This window comes from Arachis ipaensis, chromosome B2, assembly GCF_059453495.1.
Source record: "Arachis ipaensis isolate K30076 ecotype BB chromosome B2, ASM5945349v1, whole genome shotgun sequence".
In the NCBI taxonomy this organism is placed as follows: Eukaryota; Viridiplantae; Streptophyta; class Magnoliopsida; order Fabales; family Fabaceae; genus Arachis; species Arachis ipaensis.
The window spans coordinates 122,881,342-122,899,571 of record NC_142437.1 but is presented as its reverse complement, the minus strand read 5'-3'; the positions used below and the strand labels follow the sequence as shown (position 1 = coordinate 122,899,571).

The window sequence follows — 18,230 nt, the reverse complement described above, 5'->3', positions numbered from 1 at the left end:
GAAAAAGAAAAGAAAAATTCAGGCTTGTTGATTATTAGAATTTCAAATAAGTAACAATGACTAGTAATAAATTTATAAAGCAAAAAAAAAAGGGATGAAGTTGATTATTGAAGGAAAACAAATTAAACAAGTAAAGATAATTAATTAAACAAGTAAAGATAATTCAATTATGTATTATCCGTTATCATATAATTAACAAAAATGTTTTACCCCAATCTCCATCTTAAAAATCTTACAAATATAATGAAATATAAATGTGCAACTCTTTTGCATTTTTGAACATCTTCATTAAGTTCTTTCTAAAATACATTTTCCTTTCTTAGCAAAATATTAGAACTTTTATCATCATGTGATGTGAATCCAGAAAAGCCACGTTTAACTGTTATCATGTTACATTCAATGCTACTAAGAGAAATATAGAATATGTAAATTCCATTAATATTTTAATTTAAAATTATCATTAGTAATTGGATCTTTTATTGATATATATCAAAGTAATCTTTTATTATTTTTAATTGGTTTTCTTAATGTAAATTATACTTATAAGTTTATTTATTAATAAAATATAAATAATATAATTTATTGTGCAATATCAATACTTTATTCTTTTTATTTTTATTTATTAATTAAATTATTTTATAATTAATGAGAAAATAGATTTTAAAAATTAAAGAAACATTATAATTAATTTTTTTCCCTAAAACTGAAAAAAAAATTCTAAAAAATCCTTGAATAATAATATAATTTATTTTTAAATATATCTATCTTTTTGAAAGTTTAAATAAAGAAAAAAGAGATTCCTTTAAGAGGTTAACTAGAATAAGCAAACCCAGCTTGTCAATGAAATAAAACACACACTGTTACGATCATTCTCCAATCTTCATCTTCTTCTTCATTCTTCATTTCAAAGCAACAACCTTTAATTCAATGGAGACCCAAATGTTCTTAAAGTTCATATTTTTCTCTTCAACGCTGTTTCTTCTCTGCGCATTCGCCACCGCCACCGACGTTCAATATTGCAGTGCGGTTTCTCTCCTTAAACCCTCTTTTAATTTTTCGGTTACTTTCTGCTTTGATCTCGTCAAGCTCTGATTTTTAACGTTTTTGTGTTATCTACTTGCCTGAATATTTTATGGGCAACTATCAAAATTTGAACTTGGCCAAAAAAATTGTAGCTTCTGTTGATTAAACAATTGACTTATGTGCAAAGAAATTATTATCATTATTATTACACAGCTAGAAAAATAGCATTTATGACCCTCCAGCAGTGTTTCAGTATTATTATTCATTCATTCATTATTAGGTTACATCGATCATCATGCCTGGATATTATATTATAAATTATATATGTGCTTATCTTGTCTGTTGTGTGGCTTCGGTTCTAATCAACCAGGCAAAAAAAAAAAAATAAATAAAGGAAAAAAAATCTATTTAATCTTAGAGGTGACCGTTGAAGAGCATTTTTTTGAATGTATAATTAGAGTTGAATTTGAATTGAGTTCAAGTTGCTTGAATAATCAGCTATGCTAAGTGGAATTAGCAATTTAATGTTAAAATAATCATAATGTAGATTAGCTTGTTTGTTGTTTAAGTTTTCTAAGATGCGAAATGTTTTGTTGTATATTCATGTTATTGACCATTATATTATTTAATATTTATCTATGTGTTTTGACAGATAAGAAAGCTGACTATGATGTTGAGGTCAAAGGAGTTGAAATAATCCCTAATCCAGTTACTAGAGGCCAACCTGCTACATTCAGCATTGCTGCTACTACAGGTGCTCTTTAATTTTACATGCTTGTCTTATGTATTTGGTGTTTCTCTATGATCAGGATAATTAGAAATTTGTTGATTATAATTTATTCATGATTTTGAACAATGCTGTGATGCAGTGAGATGAACTAAGATAATCCAATGATATTGATCTTCACATAACTTAGCATGGATAACTTATATAATTCTATTGTTTACCTACACCATTGGATCATCTTGGTGCACCAAACACCAAGTTCAATTCGGTGTTTTTGAGTTATTTTCGTAGTTCGTATGCTTAATCTGAGAATGGTAAATAGTATCATTTGGAAATCTGAATGGTAGTGTAGTATAGTGATCACATTCTAGGTAGGGATAAATGTGGGTTTGATGATCGAAAACAGTTAGCTAGCTTGGTTTTCTCAAATTCAAGCATTTCATGACTCAGGTCAAGAGTTATCTGGAGGGAAAATAATCATTGATGTCTCATATTTTGGATGGCACATACATAGTGAGACTCATGACCTTTGTGGAGAAACAACTTGCCCCATCTCGATTGGTGATTTTGTGATCGCTCATTCGCAGGTTTTACCAGGATACACTCCACCTGTAAGTTCAATATTTTGTTCTCTTTCCTTGAAGAGGTTGTGAGAAGGCTTTTGTTCTTTCATGTTTTCTGTTTCTAGATTTTATGAAAAAAAGAGTGAAAATATTGAAAAGCATTCATATTTTTCATTTTTTATCTTTTTTTTACCCCCCACAAAATCTTAAAGTTAGAAGACTTTGGAAATAAAAACAAAAGAAAATAGAAACCAAATTTTCCCTTTACCAAATCCTGAAATTAAAAAACATTGAAATGAAAACAAGAAAAGAAAACAGAAACTACTTTCTAAACTTCTATATCTATTCGAAGTTGGGTGGAAAACCATTTTTTTTTGTTAATGTCATGTAGACTTCTTCATATGGAAATCCATAGTGTAATTATATGGTGCTGCCTCCTTTAGTTTTAATAAAAGTCTATCTCTTCCTTTATCTTTTTTTTTTTCTTTTTTTTCTCTTTGAAACTATTTTTGAAGTTGATCATGCATGTACTGCATTTGCAGGGTTCATACACTCTGAAGATGAGGATTTATGATGGAGGAAAACATGAGCTGAGCTGTATAACATTTGGTTTTGATATTGGGGTTGGTTCCTCTTTCTCTTCCTCTTCCTCTGTTGCCGATAGCTAATTGGACTGAAGCATCGGTTGTCAAATCTGATGCTTAGATCCAAATGCATTACTTGTACAAACTCTAAAATACCCTCTTAGTAGTTAGCTTCTTGTATTACAATCCATCATGAGTAGAATGTGGATTAACAATCATGAAGTATGCTTGTACAGGTTGAGACCTGTTATTAATATCCCAAGATATGCGATTCGAATCGCGCTATTTTCCTCTCATCTTTTTGTATATTCTGACCAAGCTAAGGGATCTATATATCTATTCTGCCTATGATTTGAAGATCATAATGTAGTTTAATGCTGTATAACTGTATATCCCTTTCGTTCACATGCATTTAGTTTAACAACTTGTGCCTTCTTCATTCATTTCATCCTTTTTTTTTTTGTATGTGCTATAGAAGCTAGCACTTGCACAATACATTTACTCTACTTGGCCCTGTAGTTTGGTATGATTATTAAGGTTAATTTATACTCCATCCGTTCTCTTTTATCAGTTACTATCATTGTTATATTTTAGTACATTCCAAGATGAATATGTCTAGATATAGTTTATAACTTGTACTAACACAATGACAGTAACAAATAAAAGAAAATGGATGGAGTAGTAGTATAAATCCATGGGAAAGTGGCAATTGTTTTAGGGGTATAATGTTCTTGGCAGACAAAAGATGTGCTTTCTAGAATGAAGATATGATATAGGATGCAATATATAGTGCTTTTCCTTTGATGTTTTGCATGCAACAATCTTTTTGAGTCTGGCAACTTTATGTGCATGGTGAGTGCATATGATTGTGCTTGGGATTGATTGTTTGGTGTGTTTCTAGCGAAAAAGATCACTCATGTAGGGGATGAAATGGAGAGAATGATTTTTCAGTCAAAAGTTGGAAAGTTAAATGTAAGTGGGAAATTCTGAGTAACCTTGAAAATGTGGATAAGTTTGAAATTTATTTTAGGATAAAGTATTATTTTAGTCCCCAACATTTGAAACAAATTCTAATTTAGTTTCTAACGTTTTAAACGTTCTATTTCTATCCCAAAAAGTTTCAAATGGCTTCAACGTTGTTCTATCGTTAAAATTTAACACAAATAGTTAACGGGGTAAATGATGTAAACATTATTGTTAGAAAAATATAACCAAAACTTTTTTAAAATACTTCTTCTCAATCTCTTTCTTGTAAATAAGCTCCAAATAGCTTTTACGTATTGGTGGGTCGTTTTCACTTACGTACTAAAATCAAACGTTATTGATTCAATATGCTAATTGTTTATGTTGAATTTAATGGTGAGATAATATTAAACTCGTTTGAAATTTTCTAAAATTAAAATAAGACGTTTAAAACTTTTTAGAATTGAAATAGGACGATTAAAACATTAGGGATCAAATTAAGATTTAGTCCAAACATTGGGATCAAAATAATACTTTACCCTTTATTCTATCATAAGTTGAAAATAAATCACTAGAAAGTATATTACATTAGGGTGATTGGTACCAACATTTCAATCACTTCAAAACTGGAAACTTGGCTTCAACGTATGTGAAAAAAATATTGTAAATGATGCATTCTAAGCTACATGATTAGTTATTTGATGTAATTCTACTTTTCATAAGCATGTTTATGAGTATTCTCTTCTCATTTGTTGCAAATCAAAACATTATCAAAAATATTTGTAAACACTCAATTTTGCATTTTTGTTTATATTACTCTATCATCATTAAATTTAGTGTGATTTTCACTTTTATATTTAAATTTTTTACTTTTCATCATTAAATTAAGTTTGGTATCCATAGGGGACCAAAAAAAGGGGGGGACAAATATCATGTACAAGGATTGTGATTAGTGAGTTCAGTGTAAATATATGAGGACAACTTGGTTTCACTAGGTAATATTTAGGTCAAGGGCCCCCCTAAAAAGTAATGTTGGTACCAAACCAAGTGAACCATATGGTTATAATTGAGATTAAGGCTGGCAATTAGGTATACTTCCACATCAACTAAGTAAATGATGTAAATTTTAGCCCACTACATTGTCTTGTAGCTGATAAATATCCATCATTGTTCATAGTCATACCATGATTGAGGCACTATATGGTAGGTAATGAGTCAGTGCACTCTAAAACAGATAATGAGTGTGGGGACTTAACCCTATCCCCCAAAACATGGAGTAGTCATTCAAATCTTGCTAAAGAAATACTTTGTGTATTCTTTTTTATTAGTTCATCTCATTTTGTTGGTATATACTTATTTACAGTTAAATGAGTTCAATGCTAATGCGCTGATAGTGTAATACGTGTTACATAATCGTGTAATTACATCTATTCTTTTAGATGACCATTCACGCAGTTAATGTGAACTGTAGTTATTTTTGCTAATATGAATTCAATAATTAGATGCATGCGTAAAACTATGTTATACTGGCAGCATCAAAATTAAATTTAACATTATATAACATATTTTATATGAATTTCATACTTCATTTAATAGTTGAGAAATACATGTCCGCTTAGTATAAGAAAAATAGATTAGTAATAAAGCATCCCCAACATATCACACCTTAGCTTTCATTTTCCACTTTGTAGGCTTGTAAAACTTAGAAAACAGAAACTCTCCCAAATCCTAATCAAACCTTGTTGTCCTCTATTCATTCATTTCTTCTCTTTTTTTCCTCAATCCATAAGTATGTAGAAAAATATCACAAGTTACTCAACAATGAAAAGAGTGCTTCATAGAGAACTTAAAACCATTCCAAGCATAAACAACTTGAAAGAAAGTCTATTAGTTCTTCAGCTCAACCACCACTCAGATGATGAATTCTTCATCAAGAAATGTTCAACTCCACCACCACCACTCTATGGTGATCAATACCTCAATAATGGGGATGAGAATGATCAGCATTTTGAGGAGCAACAAGAAATGGAGGATGTCACAACCAACATAAAGAATAAAGGGTTTGAAAGAGTGCAAAAAGTTGCATGCAACAAAGAATATCCATCTCTAACAGATTTTGAAGAGATGAATCCACCAAATGGAAGAAGCCAAGAAGTGATTCTCTACACAACAAGCTTGAGAGGTATAAGGAAAACATTTCGAGATTGCAACACAATCAAATTCTTGTTGAGAAGCTTTAGGGTAATCTACCATGAAAGGGATGTATCCCTACACCTTGAATATAGAAAAGAACTATGTAAGATCTTGGGTGGAAAAGTGTTACCTCCTAAGCTTTTCATTAAGGGTAGGTACATAGGAGGAGTTGATGAAGTTATAGGATTACATGAGAATGGTTGGCTTGGGAAGCTTCTAGAAGGAACACCAATTGAGTTTGGTGAAGGTCATTGCAATGGATGTGCATGCATGAGGTTTGCTATTTGCTCTAATTGTAATGGAAGTTGCAAGGTCTTCACCAAGAATAATGGGGACAATAACAATGGTGAATTGTTCATTAGATGTGCTGAATGCAATGAGAATGGACTTGTCAAATGCCCAATTTGCTGCTAGAAATTTGATCCAAACAAACAAGAGCAAATTACAATTATAAATGATAAGTTACTACCAGAAACACGCAAGTTATCGACAGATTTATAAACATAAAATAAGTCGATATATCGCATGTTTCTGGTAGTAAGCTTTGGTGCAACTACAAGGCAAATGTCTCATGCATTGAGCTGTCCTTTTTTAGTTTCTAATACTAAGTTTCTATGATCCCTCTTCTTTGTGGAACATATTTATTTTCTTCTGTCTTGGTTCAAATGTAACCTAATTTATCATTTGATAGAGTCTTTAGTAATCAACATTGTACTATAGTCCTATAGATGTAAGAACTACAAGAAGTTAGTTAGTTATGATTTGTTTCTGGATATTGATATTAAATGGAAATTTGTGCTAAATATTTCAATGGAAAAATAAATTGTAAATATAGGAAAAGAATCTATGGATTTTGAAACAGAAATTTGTGTAGCTATTATTATTGCTGTCCTTGTACACATCAAAAAGAAAAAAGGAGTTAGATGGAGCCTGAAAAGTGAAAGCACAAAATGTGGTCATCTAAAGGAGTAAAAGGTAAGGATGATCAAAACAGAAGCAAAGAGAAATTATTCTGTGGCCATAATTAGCTATATCTTCTGATTGCTGCAGCATGCACTACTTGCCTTTGTTTATTTAGAATTTAAAAAATAAAATTTAAAAAAATATATGTATTGATTTGTACAAGTAAAGGTCATCATCATATATATATAAATAATGGTGGGGGCTTTTCAAAGAAATGTCTTTTGAGTTTAATTTACATTTGAGTCTCCATTTTTAGAATATAGCTTTTGTTCTGTTCTCTAAAGTGCTGGTTGGTTGAGATGATAAACAATAATCTTGAACATGAATAGAAGCACAAGTTTAATTAAATTCTAGGAAAGCATTTCCACCTTAAAAATCTCTTATGTAATATTGCTTAATCTTAGAAGATTTCAGAACCTACTAATAATCATAACAATGTGATAAATACCTAATGATATTAGGAAGTGGAAATATTAGCCAAATGATTTTGATAACAAGTTCTGATGCAAAAAGGATATCAGACATATCAAACTAACTTACTAACCAATGCAAACAAAATGAGTGGCATATTTTTATAATACCATACCCTGATTTAATTAGTGGTTAATTATTGCATAATGCAGACAAATAATAATTGGCACATACAAAACAAATCCACATGGTCTATCTTTTCATCAGAGTTAAAATAATGGACAAGGAAATTAAATTTAACCCCTAAGGGAAAAACATTTTACTGTTTTTCATTTGAATAACAGCTGTAAAAGAAAATCTATAATGTGAATCCGTGGTTTTTTTTTTTTTTCATTAAAATAATTCCTGATGGTTTCAGTGGCTAAGAGAAGGGGGGGGTTGAATCTTAGCCCCTTTTTCGCTTGCTAACACTTGCTGGATTCAGAGGAGACTTTTCTGTTTTTAGCTCGTCCCTAGCCACGAGACATTTTCATTTTGTCTCGTCACTTGGCACGAGACATTTTCGGTTTTTGCTCCTGTGCAATAGAAAACAGAAATGGAGTAGGAGAGGAAGAAAATTACACCAAGATATATCCTGGTTCGGCTGCTAAGTGCAGTGCAGCCTACATCCAGTCTCCATCACAACAATGATGGAATTTCACTATAATCAAACAGATTACAACTTGTAAAGTGCTAACCCAACTTACAAGGGGATTCCCACAGAATCATGAAACACAACACAGATGTACAAAGGAACTCTAAGACATCTATGGCTTTTTCTTTTAATTTTGCACTCTCTGCCTTTTTCCGCTCTATGGCTTTTTCATTACAAACCTCACTGTTTGCCTTTTACCATGAGACTCAAGACATGACAAAATTAAACAGAAAAATACAAAATAGAATACATTGAAGGAGAAGAACATCTGTAAGCTCAGGTAGCTCTGAGAATCCTGTGCCTTGCACTCTCACTGCTTACTTCTAACTCCTTGCTTCAAACAGTGGCTGTCCACCCTTAATATAGAAGAGGGGAGCCTCCACTTATTGAAGCCAAAACTGAACCAACTTCTTCTTCCTTCAACAAAACCGGTTCGGCCACATAGAGAGAGAAGAGATAACCATGCATTAACCAACATGCAATTACCTCTAGTCCTTTCTTGATCATCACCCTTCATCAATCCGAGCTCTCCATCCTTGGCTTGCTCTCCAAGATGGAATTCTGGCCCTTGATGCTTCATGATGATGATGACTTCATCTGCTTCAATCTCTGCCTTCAACCATCACTTCGCCACTCTAGCTACTTCCTGTGGTGGTTGAGCAGAATCGAAGACAAGCCATGCTTCAAGAATCTCCTCCAGCTGGCCGAATCTTCTTCTTCCATTTTGAGCATGAAAGACTCAAGATAACCTCACCAAATCTAACCACATTTGGTGAATATCTTAGCCACAGCTCATTTTTATTTTAGTATGTTTTCTTGCCATCATTGTGATGGTCTTTAGGCTTGCTTTCTCTTCATCTCGGTAGCTTACTTTTGCTTCCATGGCTGCCAATATTTTCTGAGTAAAGACCGAAGAGAGAAAGAGTTGTGAGAGAGAAGAAAGAGAAAATATTCAATGGGTTTGAACAATAATCAATGAACAAAGAGAGAGAATGTAAAAGTTAATTCAAGTTTCCCACTTCCCTTTGTTGAGTAGCGTGTAGTGTCATAATAGCTATCAAATCAATCTTCTCTCTTTTTCTTATGTTTCCAATGTATTAATTAAATTTGAAATCCTTCAAAATAATGAAGTGGAATCCGTTGGAAGCATTTAGGCATTTCATTTGCTTCATGGATTCGAATAAGGCATGGAAACATTCATCAACATTGGGCTTGGTAGCAACAATATTTGATCTTGGCCCATTAATAACATTTGCTTTCCTGATAAAATTTGGAACATGCATAAAGCAAGTGGAAAGCATGTAACCCACTTGGGCTTAGATCAGAAAATTATTTGGGCCCAAGTAACATTAAAACAGCCACATTTATTTTTGTTATTAAAACCAAGGCTGAGTGTAAATTGGGCTTAGCACAATACATTTATTTCCGGCCCATGATTAAACCTGCAGCAAAATTATAATCATCAATGTATTGAATAAAAATTCAGATCAAATAATTTTGCAATTAATTAATTTTAATAATGTTTAGTCATCACACATATTAATTTAGAGTTTTCCAAACTCATCAATCTCCCCCTTGATGACAAACAATATTAAAATTGAAATGGAAAGAAATTTAAAATTGAGTAAGAGTACTCCCTTTAAATTTGTATTTCTCCCCCTTTCAAATTGTCACATTGCTCCCCCTTAATATATGCTGTTTTTACCAAGGGAAGCATTAACCTGTAACAATTTTAATCAAGCTTCAAATAACAATGTTATTTAGCATATTTATTACATGATGCTAAATGCTTGATTTATGAGCAGAGTTGGATGATAATCAAAACTCATTTGTTATCAATAATTTGATTTTCTGCTCAAACTTACACATATCAACAGAACACAAACCAGTGTTGTTCAGAAAATTTCCAAATATTTTCCAGTCCAGATATCAGAGCAATGTCATTCAAAATAAGGAAAATATTTTTGAAACACATAATAGCACATCAAAGCATGGCAGATGTTAGATAACACAGTTTAAAGGAACTGCCAAAAATAAATTTTCAAACCAACAAGTTTGTCAAATATGAACCATTAGCCAGGCATCACCATAAATCAAACATCAAATGCAGTTCATATATCAAGGATCATAATAGAACAAATGCATTCTTTGAACAAGGATAGTCATGAATTTTCAATTTGAAAATTTCAACCCTTGTCCCCTGTTTTTCCAGCCCCTGTTTTATTCCAATTTCAATTTTGGAATCTAAATTTCCTCCCCCTTTTGGCATCAAGGGGCATAAAAACCTGCAACAAGAGACATGAGCAATACATAATATTTATAACAAAGCAGTAATTGTTCAGAGTATCATACGGCAGGGAGTATCAAGTCATGCCTTTACAAAAAACAAAAGAAGGATTGAGCCTATTGTTGCCAATATCAAATAAAAGTAGAGGAATAGTCACTAATCATCAGAAACATTGAACTCAGAACCAGAATCATCTTCAGAATCTCCTGTTCCCATTTCATCATCAAAGGTTTGAATCATGAAACCGACCCTTTCATAGCACTTCCTCCAGGCTTTCTCATTTGCATACGCCAGTTTCCGGGCAGCCTTGCTTGACTTAAGCATTAATTTGGACATATTGCGGAATTCACTGAGAGTCTCCCTGATGGATGCCGACACCTTTGAGGGTTCAGGGTGGCTTTCCAAATCGCTTAGAGAGGGTTCGGAGGCAACAGATTTCTTGCTTTTCTTGTTCGAAACTCCTCCTCCTTTAATCTGTGACACTTTGTTCTCAACAGATTCATTAGACAAATCAACCTTAAAATATTCAAATATACATGTAAGAAACATGCCATAAGGAAGATTAGCCTTTTTTGTGCTTCTTACTGCTTCCCACATATGACGTGTCATAATATAAGCAAATGAAATTGGAGTGGAAGTAATAAGAGCAAAGAGGATGATAGAGTCAGAAACTGTTACTCTATGATGAGAACCACTTTGAGGAGTGATGATATGAGTGATGATACGGTGTAACAGAGAGTTCTCTGGGCCGAGGGATTTGTGAGTTGGGATTAATCCATCAAGCCCGGACAGGTTGGCACAGATGTGTTGCATTACAGTTTGTTGAGTAACTCCCACTTGATCATCCCATTTATCAACCATATAAACCTTTGGTCCCTCATCTTCATACCCAAGGGCAGCACCAATGGTTTGAGGAGTGAGGGTTATGTAAACACGCTTGACATAAGAGTGGATTGACCCACCAATCAGGCGCATGTTTGCATAAAATTCCCGGACCAGCCCCGGGTATACCAATTTCTGAATGTGAGTCAGAGGAGTCCATTTCAGAGCATCAAACAAAGACGAAAAGTTCATTCCTTTGGTGGCAAGATTTGGAAGGTTCACCAAGTAAGAGGGGCAGAGATTGCGCTGCAGAAGAACGTCTTTGTGAAATTCATAGAAGGCACATGAGTGGAAGCGGGAAGGATCAAAATGTGAATGAGTTTTGTGGAATTTGTTTTTGAACTCTAGAGATTCCAGATTGGGAGGTTCGCTTGTGTCATGCAGAGTAAAGGTTTTCTGTTTCTTGTGAGAGCTTTTCGCATGAGAGGTAGATCTTTTTGGTGGTGATGGAGGTGGAGTAGTCTGAGATGCTTCTTCATCTTCTTCAACACTTGGTTGCTTGTTCTTCCCTGTCTTGCCTCTCCCTGAGGTTTTCTGAGCAATAACCTTTCGGCGCATGGTTTCGGTTTTCTTGGAGGGTGGTGACTGAGAAGAGGATGAGGTAGAATGGAGATGGATATGTGTATGGGTTGGAGGTGATGAGAAAGGTGGGTTTTTTGGAATGGGGGTTCGGCTACTTCGCCTAACAGCGGTTTTCTTTTTCATGGTGGATGAATGAGGGGTTGAATATGAAGGGGTGATGGCCGAATGAGAGGAGGATGGAAGGAGGTTAGAGGTGCAATAAATGAGGATTGGAGAGAGATGATGGGAGGTTAATGACCATAATGGCACGGTTATTATCCAAATGGGAGTTTCAAAAAGTGATAAAGAGGGAGTTTTTCCTTGAATCAAGGGATTTAGTTGGAAGGAGAAGATATGATTTGACAACATGTATCTTCCAACTAGATTTGAAAAGACAATCTAAAAAATTTTGTGATTTTATTTTTTCAAGGAAGGAATAACTAACTAAACTGCCATGGTGGGGTCAGAATTTATTAGGTGGGGCCCAGAAGAATTTAAATTTGTGTTGCCTCCCCCTGAACAGAGCTCCTCCATCAAGCTTGCGTTTTTTATCTCGTCCAAACCTACGAGACAAAACTGAACAGAATCAAATATTCACAAATTTTCAATAAAACTTAAATCAAACATTCCCAATCTTTTTCTCAAGGTGCAGAATCTGTCTTCACAGAGGGGTTTTGTAAAAATATCAGCAATTTGGTCTTCTGATTTTACAAATTGAATATCAATAGTACCCTTTTGCACATGTTCCCTAATAAAATGATATTTTATCTCAATGTGCTTAGTTCTTGAGTGCAAAACAGGATTTTTTGAAATATTTATTGCACTCATATTATCACAAAATAGGGGTATACTATTGATTTTTAATTTGTAATCTTCCAATTGTGTTTTTAACCAAATTAATTGAGTGCAACATGCAGATGCGGAAATATATTCTGCTTCAGCGGTGGATAAAGCCACTGTGGCTTGTTTCTTGCTTGACCACATGTTGAGAGAGCTTCCAAGGAAGCAACACATGCCTGACGTGCTTCTTCTATCCACTCTATCTCCCGCATAATCTGCATCACAAAACCCTACTGCACAAAATTCATCAGATTTAGGATACCACAAGCCATAATCACAAGTTCCCTTAATGTATCTAATGATGCGTTTAACAGCCGTAAGATGGGATTCTTTTGGGTGAGATTGAAATCTTGAACATACACCCATACTTTGAACAATATCTGGTCTAGAGGAGGTAAGGTACATGAGTGAACCTATCATTCCTCTATACCTTGTTTCATCCACATCTTGACCATCATCATCCTTTTCAAGTTTTGTGTTGGGATGCATTGGTGTACTCATTGCTTTGGAATTTTCTAGGCCAAACTTTTTGATAAGTTCTTTTGCATACTTTCCTTGGTAAATAAAAGTACCACTAGGAGTTTGTTTAATTTGGAGGCCAAGAAAGAAGGTAAGCTCTCCCATTAAACTCATTTCAAACTCACTAGTCATGAGTTTTCCAAACTCTTCACACAAGGAAATGTTGGCCGATCCAAATACAATGTCATCAACATAAACTTGAACAAGAAGTATGTCATCATTAGATGCTTTAATAAATAAAGTAGTGTCGGTGGTACCCCTTTGAAATTGATTTTCCAACAAGAAGGCACTAAGCCTTTCATACCAAGCTCTTGGAGCTTGTCTAAGCCCATAAAGAGCCTTAGATAATTTAAGAACATGATTTGGAAACTCTTTATGTTCAAAACCGGGGGGTTGTGCCACATACACTTCTCTATCAATAAAGCCATTAAGGAAAGCACACTTAACATCCATTTGAAACATTTTGAAACCTTTATGGGCGGCATAGGCAAGAAGCAACCGAATTGCTTCCATTCTAGCTACCGGAGCAAAAGACTCATCAAAATCTATACCCTCTTCTTGATCGTAACCTTGGGCCACTAATCTAGCCTTGTTACGAACAACTTGTCCATCCTCACCAAGTTTATTTTTAAATACCCACTTAGTACCAGTAACTTTCTTACCATCCGGATGAGGTACTAGTGTCCAAACCTCATTCTTGTCGAATTGAGCCAGCTCCTCTTGCATAGCCTTGACCCATGATGGATCTTCAAGAGCTTGTTTGACATTGTTGGGCTCCATTTGTGACAAGAGAGCAAAGTTGCTTGGTTCGGTTTGCCTTTTGGTAGAGGATCTTGTTGTTACACCATGAGAGGGATCACCAATGATGAAGTCATGAGGATAACCCCTCATAGACTTCCATTCTCTAGGTTTTCGGCCAGGTGTTGAACTTTGATGAACTTCTGATGGTCTCACTGTTTCAGTTTCTCGTGTCTGCTCAGGAGATAAATTGGAAGTTTCTCCTACAATCTGACGAGACAAAACCGGGCTGACAGATTCTTCAATTTGAACAGATTTGGGATTTTCTTTACTTGTTCCAGCCTCTTCACAATCTGAATCAATATCCTTCACAATACTGGGAATTAAGTTAGAATCACAAAAGGTAACATGTATGGATTCCTCTATTGTCCTATGCTCCTTGAGATAAACTCTATAGGCCTTGCTTGTGGTGGAATATCCAACAAACATTCCTTCATAGGATTTTGGATCAAACTTTCCAAGGTTTTCTTTATTATTAAGCACAAAACATTTGCATCCAAAAACATGAAAATACTTAAGATTTGGAGGGGTTCCTTTCCATAGCTCATAAGGTGTTTTCTTTAACCCTTTTCTAATGATTGTTCTATTCAAAATATAACATGCTGTGTTCACAGCTTCAGCCCATAAGAATTTAGGAATTTCACTCTCACACAACATAGCCCTAGTCATTTCTTGAAGGCTTCTATTCCTTCTTTCAACCACTCCATTTTGTTGGGGGGTTCTAGGACATGAAAAATTGTGAGAGATCCCTAAGTCATTACAGAATTTTTCAAAATCTTGATTTTCAAATTCTCTTCCATGATCACTTCTTAAATGGGCAATTTTCAAATCCTTTTCATTTTGAATTTTCTTACAAAGGGTGGAAAAAGCATAAAAGGCATCATTCTTATGAGCAAGGAAAAGTACCCAACCAAATCTAGAGTAATCATCTACCACCACAAGACCATAATGTTTACCTCCTAAACTTTGAGTTCTAGTAGGACCAAAAAGATCAATATGTAACATTTCCAATGGCCGTTTGGTTGATATTCCATCTTTTGATTTAAAAGAGGATTTTACTTGTTTGCCCAATTGACAAGCGTCACAAGTAAGATCCTTATCAAACTTGATGTTTGGAATCCCTCTAACCAAATTTCTTTTAACTAGCTTAGAGATTTGATACATGCTAGCATGTCCCAACTTTCTATGCCAAAGCCATTTTTCAGATTCAAAAGATGTGAAGCATGTTACATTTTGTTCCTTTAAATCCTCAAGAGTTAATCCATACACATTGTTGCATCTTTTAGCTTCAAAAAGAACATTCCCAGTTTTTTCACACACAACTAAACAAACAGATTTCTTAAAAATAACTTCAAAACCCAAATCACAAAGTTGACTAACACTAAGCAAATTATGTTTCAAGCCATGTACAAGGAGAACATCATTTATACAAGAAGAAAAGTTTTTACCAACTTTCCCAACAGCCACAATTTTTCCTTTTGCATCATCACCGAAAGTGACAAGTCCTCCATCATAGTCATCAAGCTTTATGAAGAAGGTTGCCTTTCCGGTCATATGCCTAGAGCATCCGCTGTCCATATACCACACATTTTCTTTCCTTTGGGATGCTAGGCACACCTACAAAACAATGCTTAAGTAACCTTAGGTATCCAAATCTTTTTGGATCCTTTTACGTTAAACCATCTTCTATGTCCTAAGCCATTGTAATCAAAAACAATTTTATAAACCTTGTTACCAACCATTCTTTCACCGAAAAAGCATTGAATGGGAAAGTGTCCATTCCGATTGCATAGTCTACAAAATCTTGGAGTTGCCTTTTTGTTAAAGTAGGTGGGATCTTGAAATCTTATGTCATTAGAAGATGAAGCAATATTTTCAAAATGTGAATTTTCAGATTTATGAAACCCCAACCCAGCCTTATCATAAAGAGGTTTTTGACTAGCCAAGATGTGATTTAAACTTTCAGAACTTTGTGTAAATTTGGCTAAGTCTTCCTCAAGTCTTTTAACCTTTTTAAGCAACTCTTCATTTTGTTTAAAACAGTCCACATATGCAAGAACACAATGGTTACTTTCACAGCTCCTAACTTGGGCTCTTAACTGCTTATTTTCTTCAACAAGATCACAAGCAGTTTCGGCCTCTCTCACTTTTTCTTTTAGAAAACTGTTTTCGGCCTTAAGAATGGTAATTTGCTGTTCAAGTTCTTGATTTTCCAGCAGAAAACATCTTATTTTTTCAGAAAGGTGGTCTATCATAAGATGAAGATCTTCAGTGTTAGGGTTATGAAAGACTACCTGATCTATGTGGTCTGCCATGAGACATGTTTGTGACTTGGTCTCGGTTTCTTCATCATCATCATCAGAATCATTCTCCAAGTCTTCCCATGTGGCCATCAGTCCTTTCTTCTTTCCTCTTTTTGGCTTTTCCTCCTTCTTCAGCTTGGGACAATCAGATTTGAAATGCCCCATTTCCTTGCAATTGTAGCAAGTTACCTTGCTGAGGTCTTTCTTCACTTTCCTTGTGCTGCTGCCTTTGCCTCTGAGCTTAGCCATTTTCCTGAATTTTTTTGCAAATAAAACAAACTCATTTTCAGAAGAGTTATCACTGGATTCATCATCCAGGGGGTTAGTCACAGAAGAAAATGCAATTCCTTTCTTTTTTGTATCTTTTTTCAAATAGGTATTTTCAAAAGCAAGAAGATTTCCTCTCAAATCATCAAGTGTTATGGAGTCTAGGCTACTACTCTCAGAAATAATTAAAGCTTTAGTCTCCCACTCTTTTGTGAGACATCTCAACACTCTTCTCACTAGCACAGAATCAGAATGTGTAATTCCCAGAGCATCTAAGCCAACAATGATAGCATTGAAACGTTCAAAGAGTTCATCAATGGACTCTCCTTCCTTCATTGCAAACGTTTCATATTCTCTGTTTAGCATATCTGCCCGAGTCTTCTTGACAATGGTGGTTCCTTCATGGGTGATTTGCAATTTGTCCCAGATTTCCTTTGCCGTTGTGCATCTTGATACCCGTCGGTACTCCTCAAAGCTGATAGCACAATTGAGCAGATTTATTGCCTTGGCATTTAACTCCACCTTCTTCCTATCTTCCTCGGTCCATCTTGCTTCTGGTTTGATAGAAACAACTCCTTCTGCACTTGTGGTAGTTGGAAATTTAGGCCCTTCGAGGATAATCTTCCAAAGTCTGTAATCCACTGCTTGTACGAATATCTTCATCCTCTCCTTCCAATAGGTATAGTTTTTCCCATTGAAAAGAGGGGGTCTGTTGCTTGATTGTCCTTCAGTTAGATTATAAGACACCACATTTGCGCCACTGTTTTCTGCCATGAGGATCTTTACTCCAAGCTGCAAAGCTTGATCTCTTTGAGACCAAGCTCTGATACCAATTGATGGTTTCAGTGGCTAAGAGAAGGGGGGGGGTTGAATCTTAGCCCCTTTTTCGCTTGCTAACACTTGCTGGATTCAGAGGAGACTTTTCTGTTTTTAGCTCGTCCCTAGCCACGAGACATTTTCATTTTGTCTCGTCACTTGGCACGAGACATTTTCGGTTTTTGCTCCTGTGCAATAGAAAACAGAAATGGAGTAGGAGAGGAAGAAAATTACACCAAGATATATCCTGGTTCGGCTGCTAAGTGCAGTGCAGCCTACATCCAGTCTCCATCACAACAATGATGGAATTTCACTATAATCAAACAGATTACAACTTGTAAAGTGCTAACCCAACTTACAAGGGGATTCCCACAGAATCATGAAACACAACACAGATGTACAAAGGAACTCTAAGACATCTATGGCTTTTTCTTTTAATTTTGCACTCTCTGCCTTTTTCCGCTCTATGGCTTTTTCATTACAAACCTCACTGTTTGCCTTTTACCATGAGACTCAAGACATGACAAAATTAAACAGAAAAATACAAAATAGAATACATTGAAGGAGAAGAACATCTGTAAGCTCAGGTAGCTCTGAGAATCCTGTGCCTTGCACTCTCACTGCTTACTTCTAACTCCTTGCTTCAAACAGTGGCTGTCCACCCTTAATATAGAAGAGGGGAGCCTCCACTTATTGAAGCCAAAACTGAACCAACTTCTTCTTCCTTCAACAAAACCGGTTCGGCCACATAGAGAGAGAAGAGATAACCATGCATTAACCAACATGCAATTACCTCTAGTCCTTTCTTGATCATCACCCTTCATCAATCCGAGCTC

At 34.9% G+C, this 18,230-nt stretch overlaps 3 protein-coding genes across 3 annotated transcripts; 2 read left to right on the top strand and 1 right to left on the bottom strand.

The window, feature by feature from the left end:
• The first annotated feature begins 783 nt into the window (after positions 1-783).
• Positions 784-3,259, top strand: LOC107626315 (uncharacterized). The gene is made up of 4 exons (XM_016329173.3): positions 784-1,021; positions 1,676-1,777; positions 2,201-2,361; positions 2,856-3,259. The coding sequence occupies exons 1-4, from the start codon at positions 928-930 to the stop codon at positions 2,979-2,981; spliced, it is 483 nt and encodes a 160-aa protein (XP_016184659.1). The 5' UTR covers positions 784-927; the 3' UTR covers positions 2,982-3,259.
• A 2,285-nt stretch (positions 3,260-5,544) lies between these two features.
• LOC107626314 (Glutaredoxin family protein) lies at positions 5,545-6,791 on the top strand. The gene has a single exon (XM_016329172.3). It carries the CDS (start codon positions 5,682-5,684, stop codon positions 6,465-6,467), a length of 786 nt encoding a protein of 261 aa, XP_016184658.1. The 5' UTR covers positions 5,545-5,681; the 3' UTR covers positions 6,468-6,791.
• Positions 6,792-15,639: 8,848 nt separating this feature from the next.
• LOC148575476 (uncharacterized) lies at positions 15,640-17,352 on the bottom strand. The gene has a single exon (XM_088505507.1). It carries the CDS (start codon positions 17,350-17,352, stop codon positions 15,640-15,642), a length of 1,713 nt encoding a protein of 570 aa, XP_088361633.1.
• Positions 17,353-18,230: the final 878 nt, after the last annotated feature.

Bases quoted from the DNA above. Each gene is read 5' to 3' on its own strand.
- LOC107626315 (XM_016329173.3), top strand. From the start codon at position 928: ATGGAGACCCAAATGTTCTTAAAGTTCATATTTTTCTCTTCAACGCTG. The intron at 1,778-2,200 runs GTGCTCTTTAAT...TTCATGACTCAG, and splicing joins CAGCATTGCTGCTACTACAG to GTCAAGAGTTATCTGGAGGG. The intron at 2,362-2,855 runs GTAAGTTCAATA...CTGCATTTGCAG, and splicing joins TACCAGGATACACTCCACCT to GGTTCATACACTCTGAAGAT.
- LOC107626314 (XM_016329172.3), top strand. From the start codon at position 5,682: ATGAAAAGAGTGCTTCATAGAGAACTTAAAACCATTCCAAGCATAAAC.
- LOC148575476 (XM_088505507.1), bottom strand. From the start codon at position 17,352: ATGGCAGAAAACAGTGGCGCAAATGTGGTGTCTTATAATCTAACTGAA.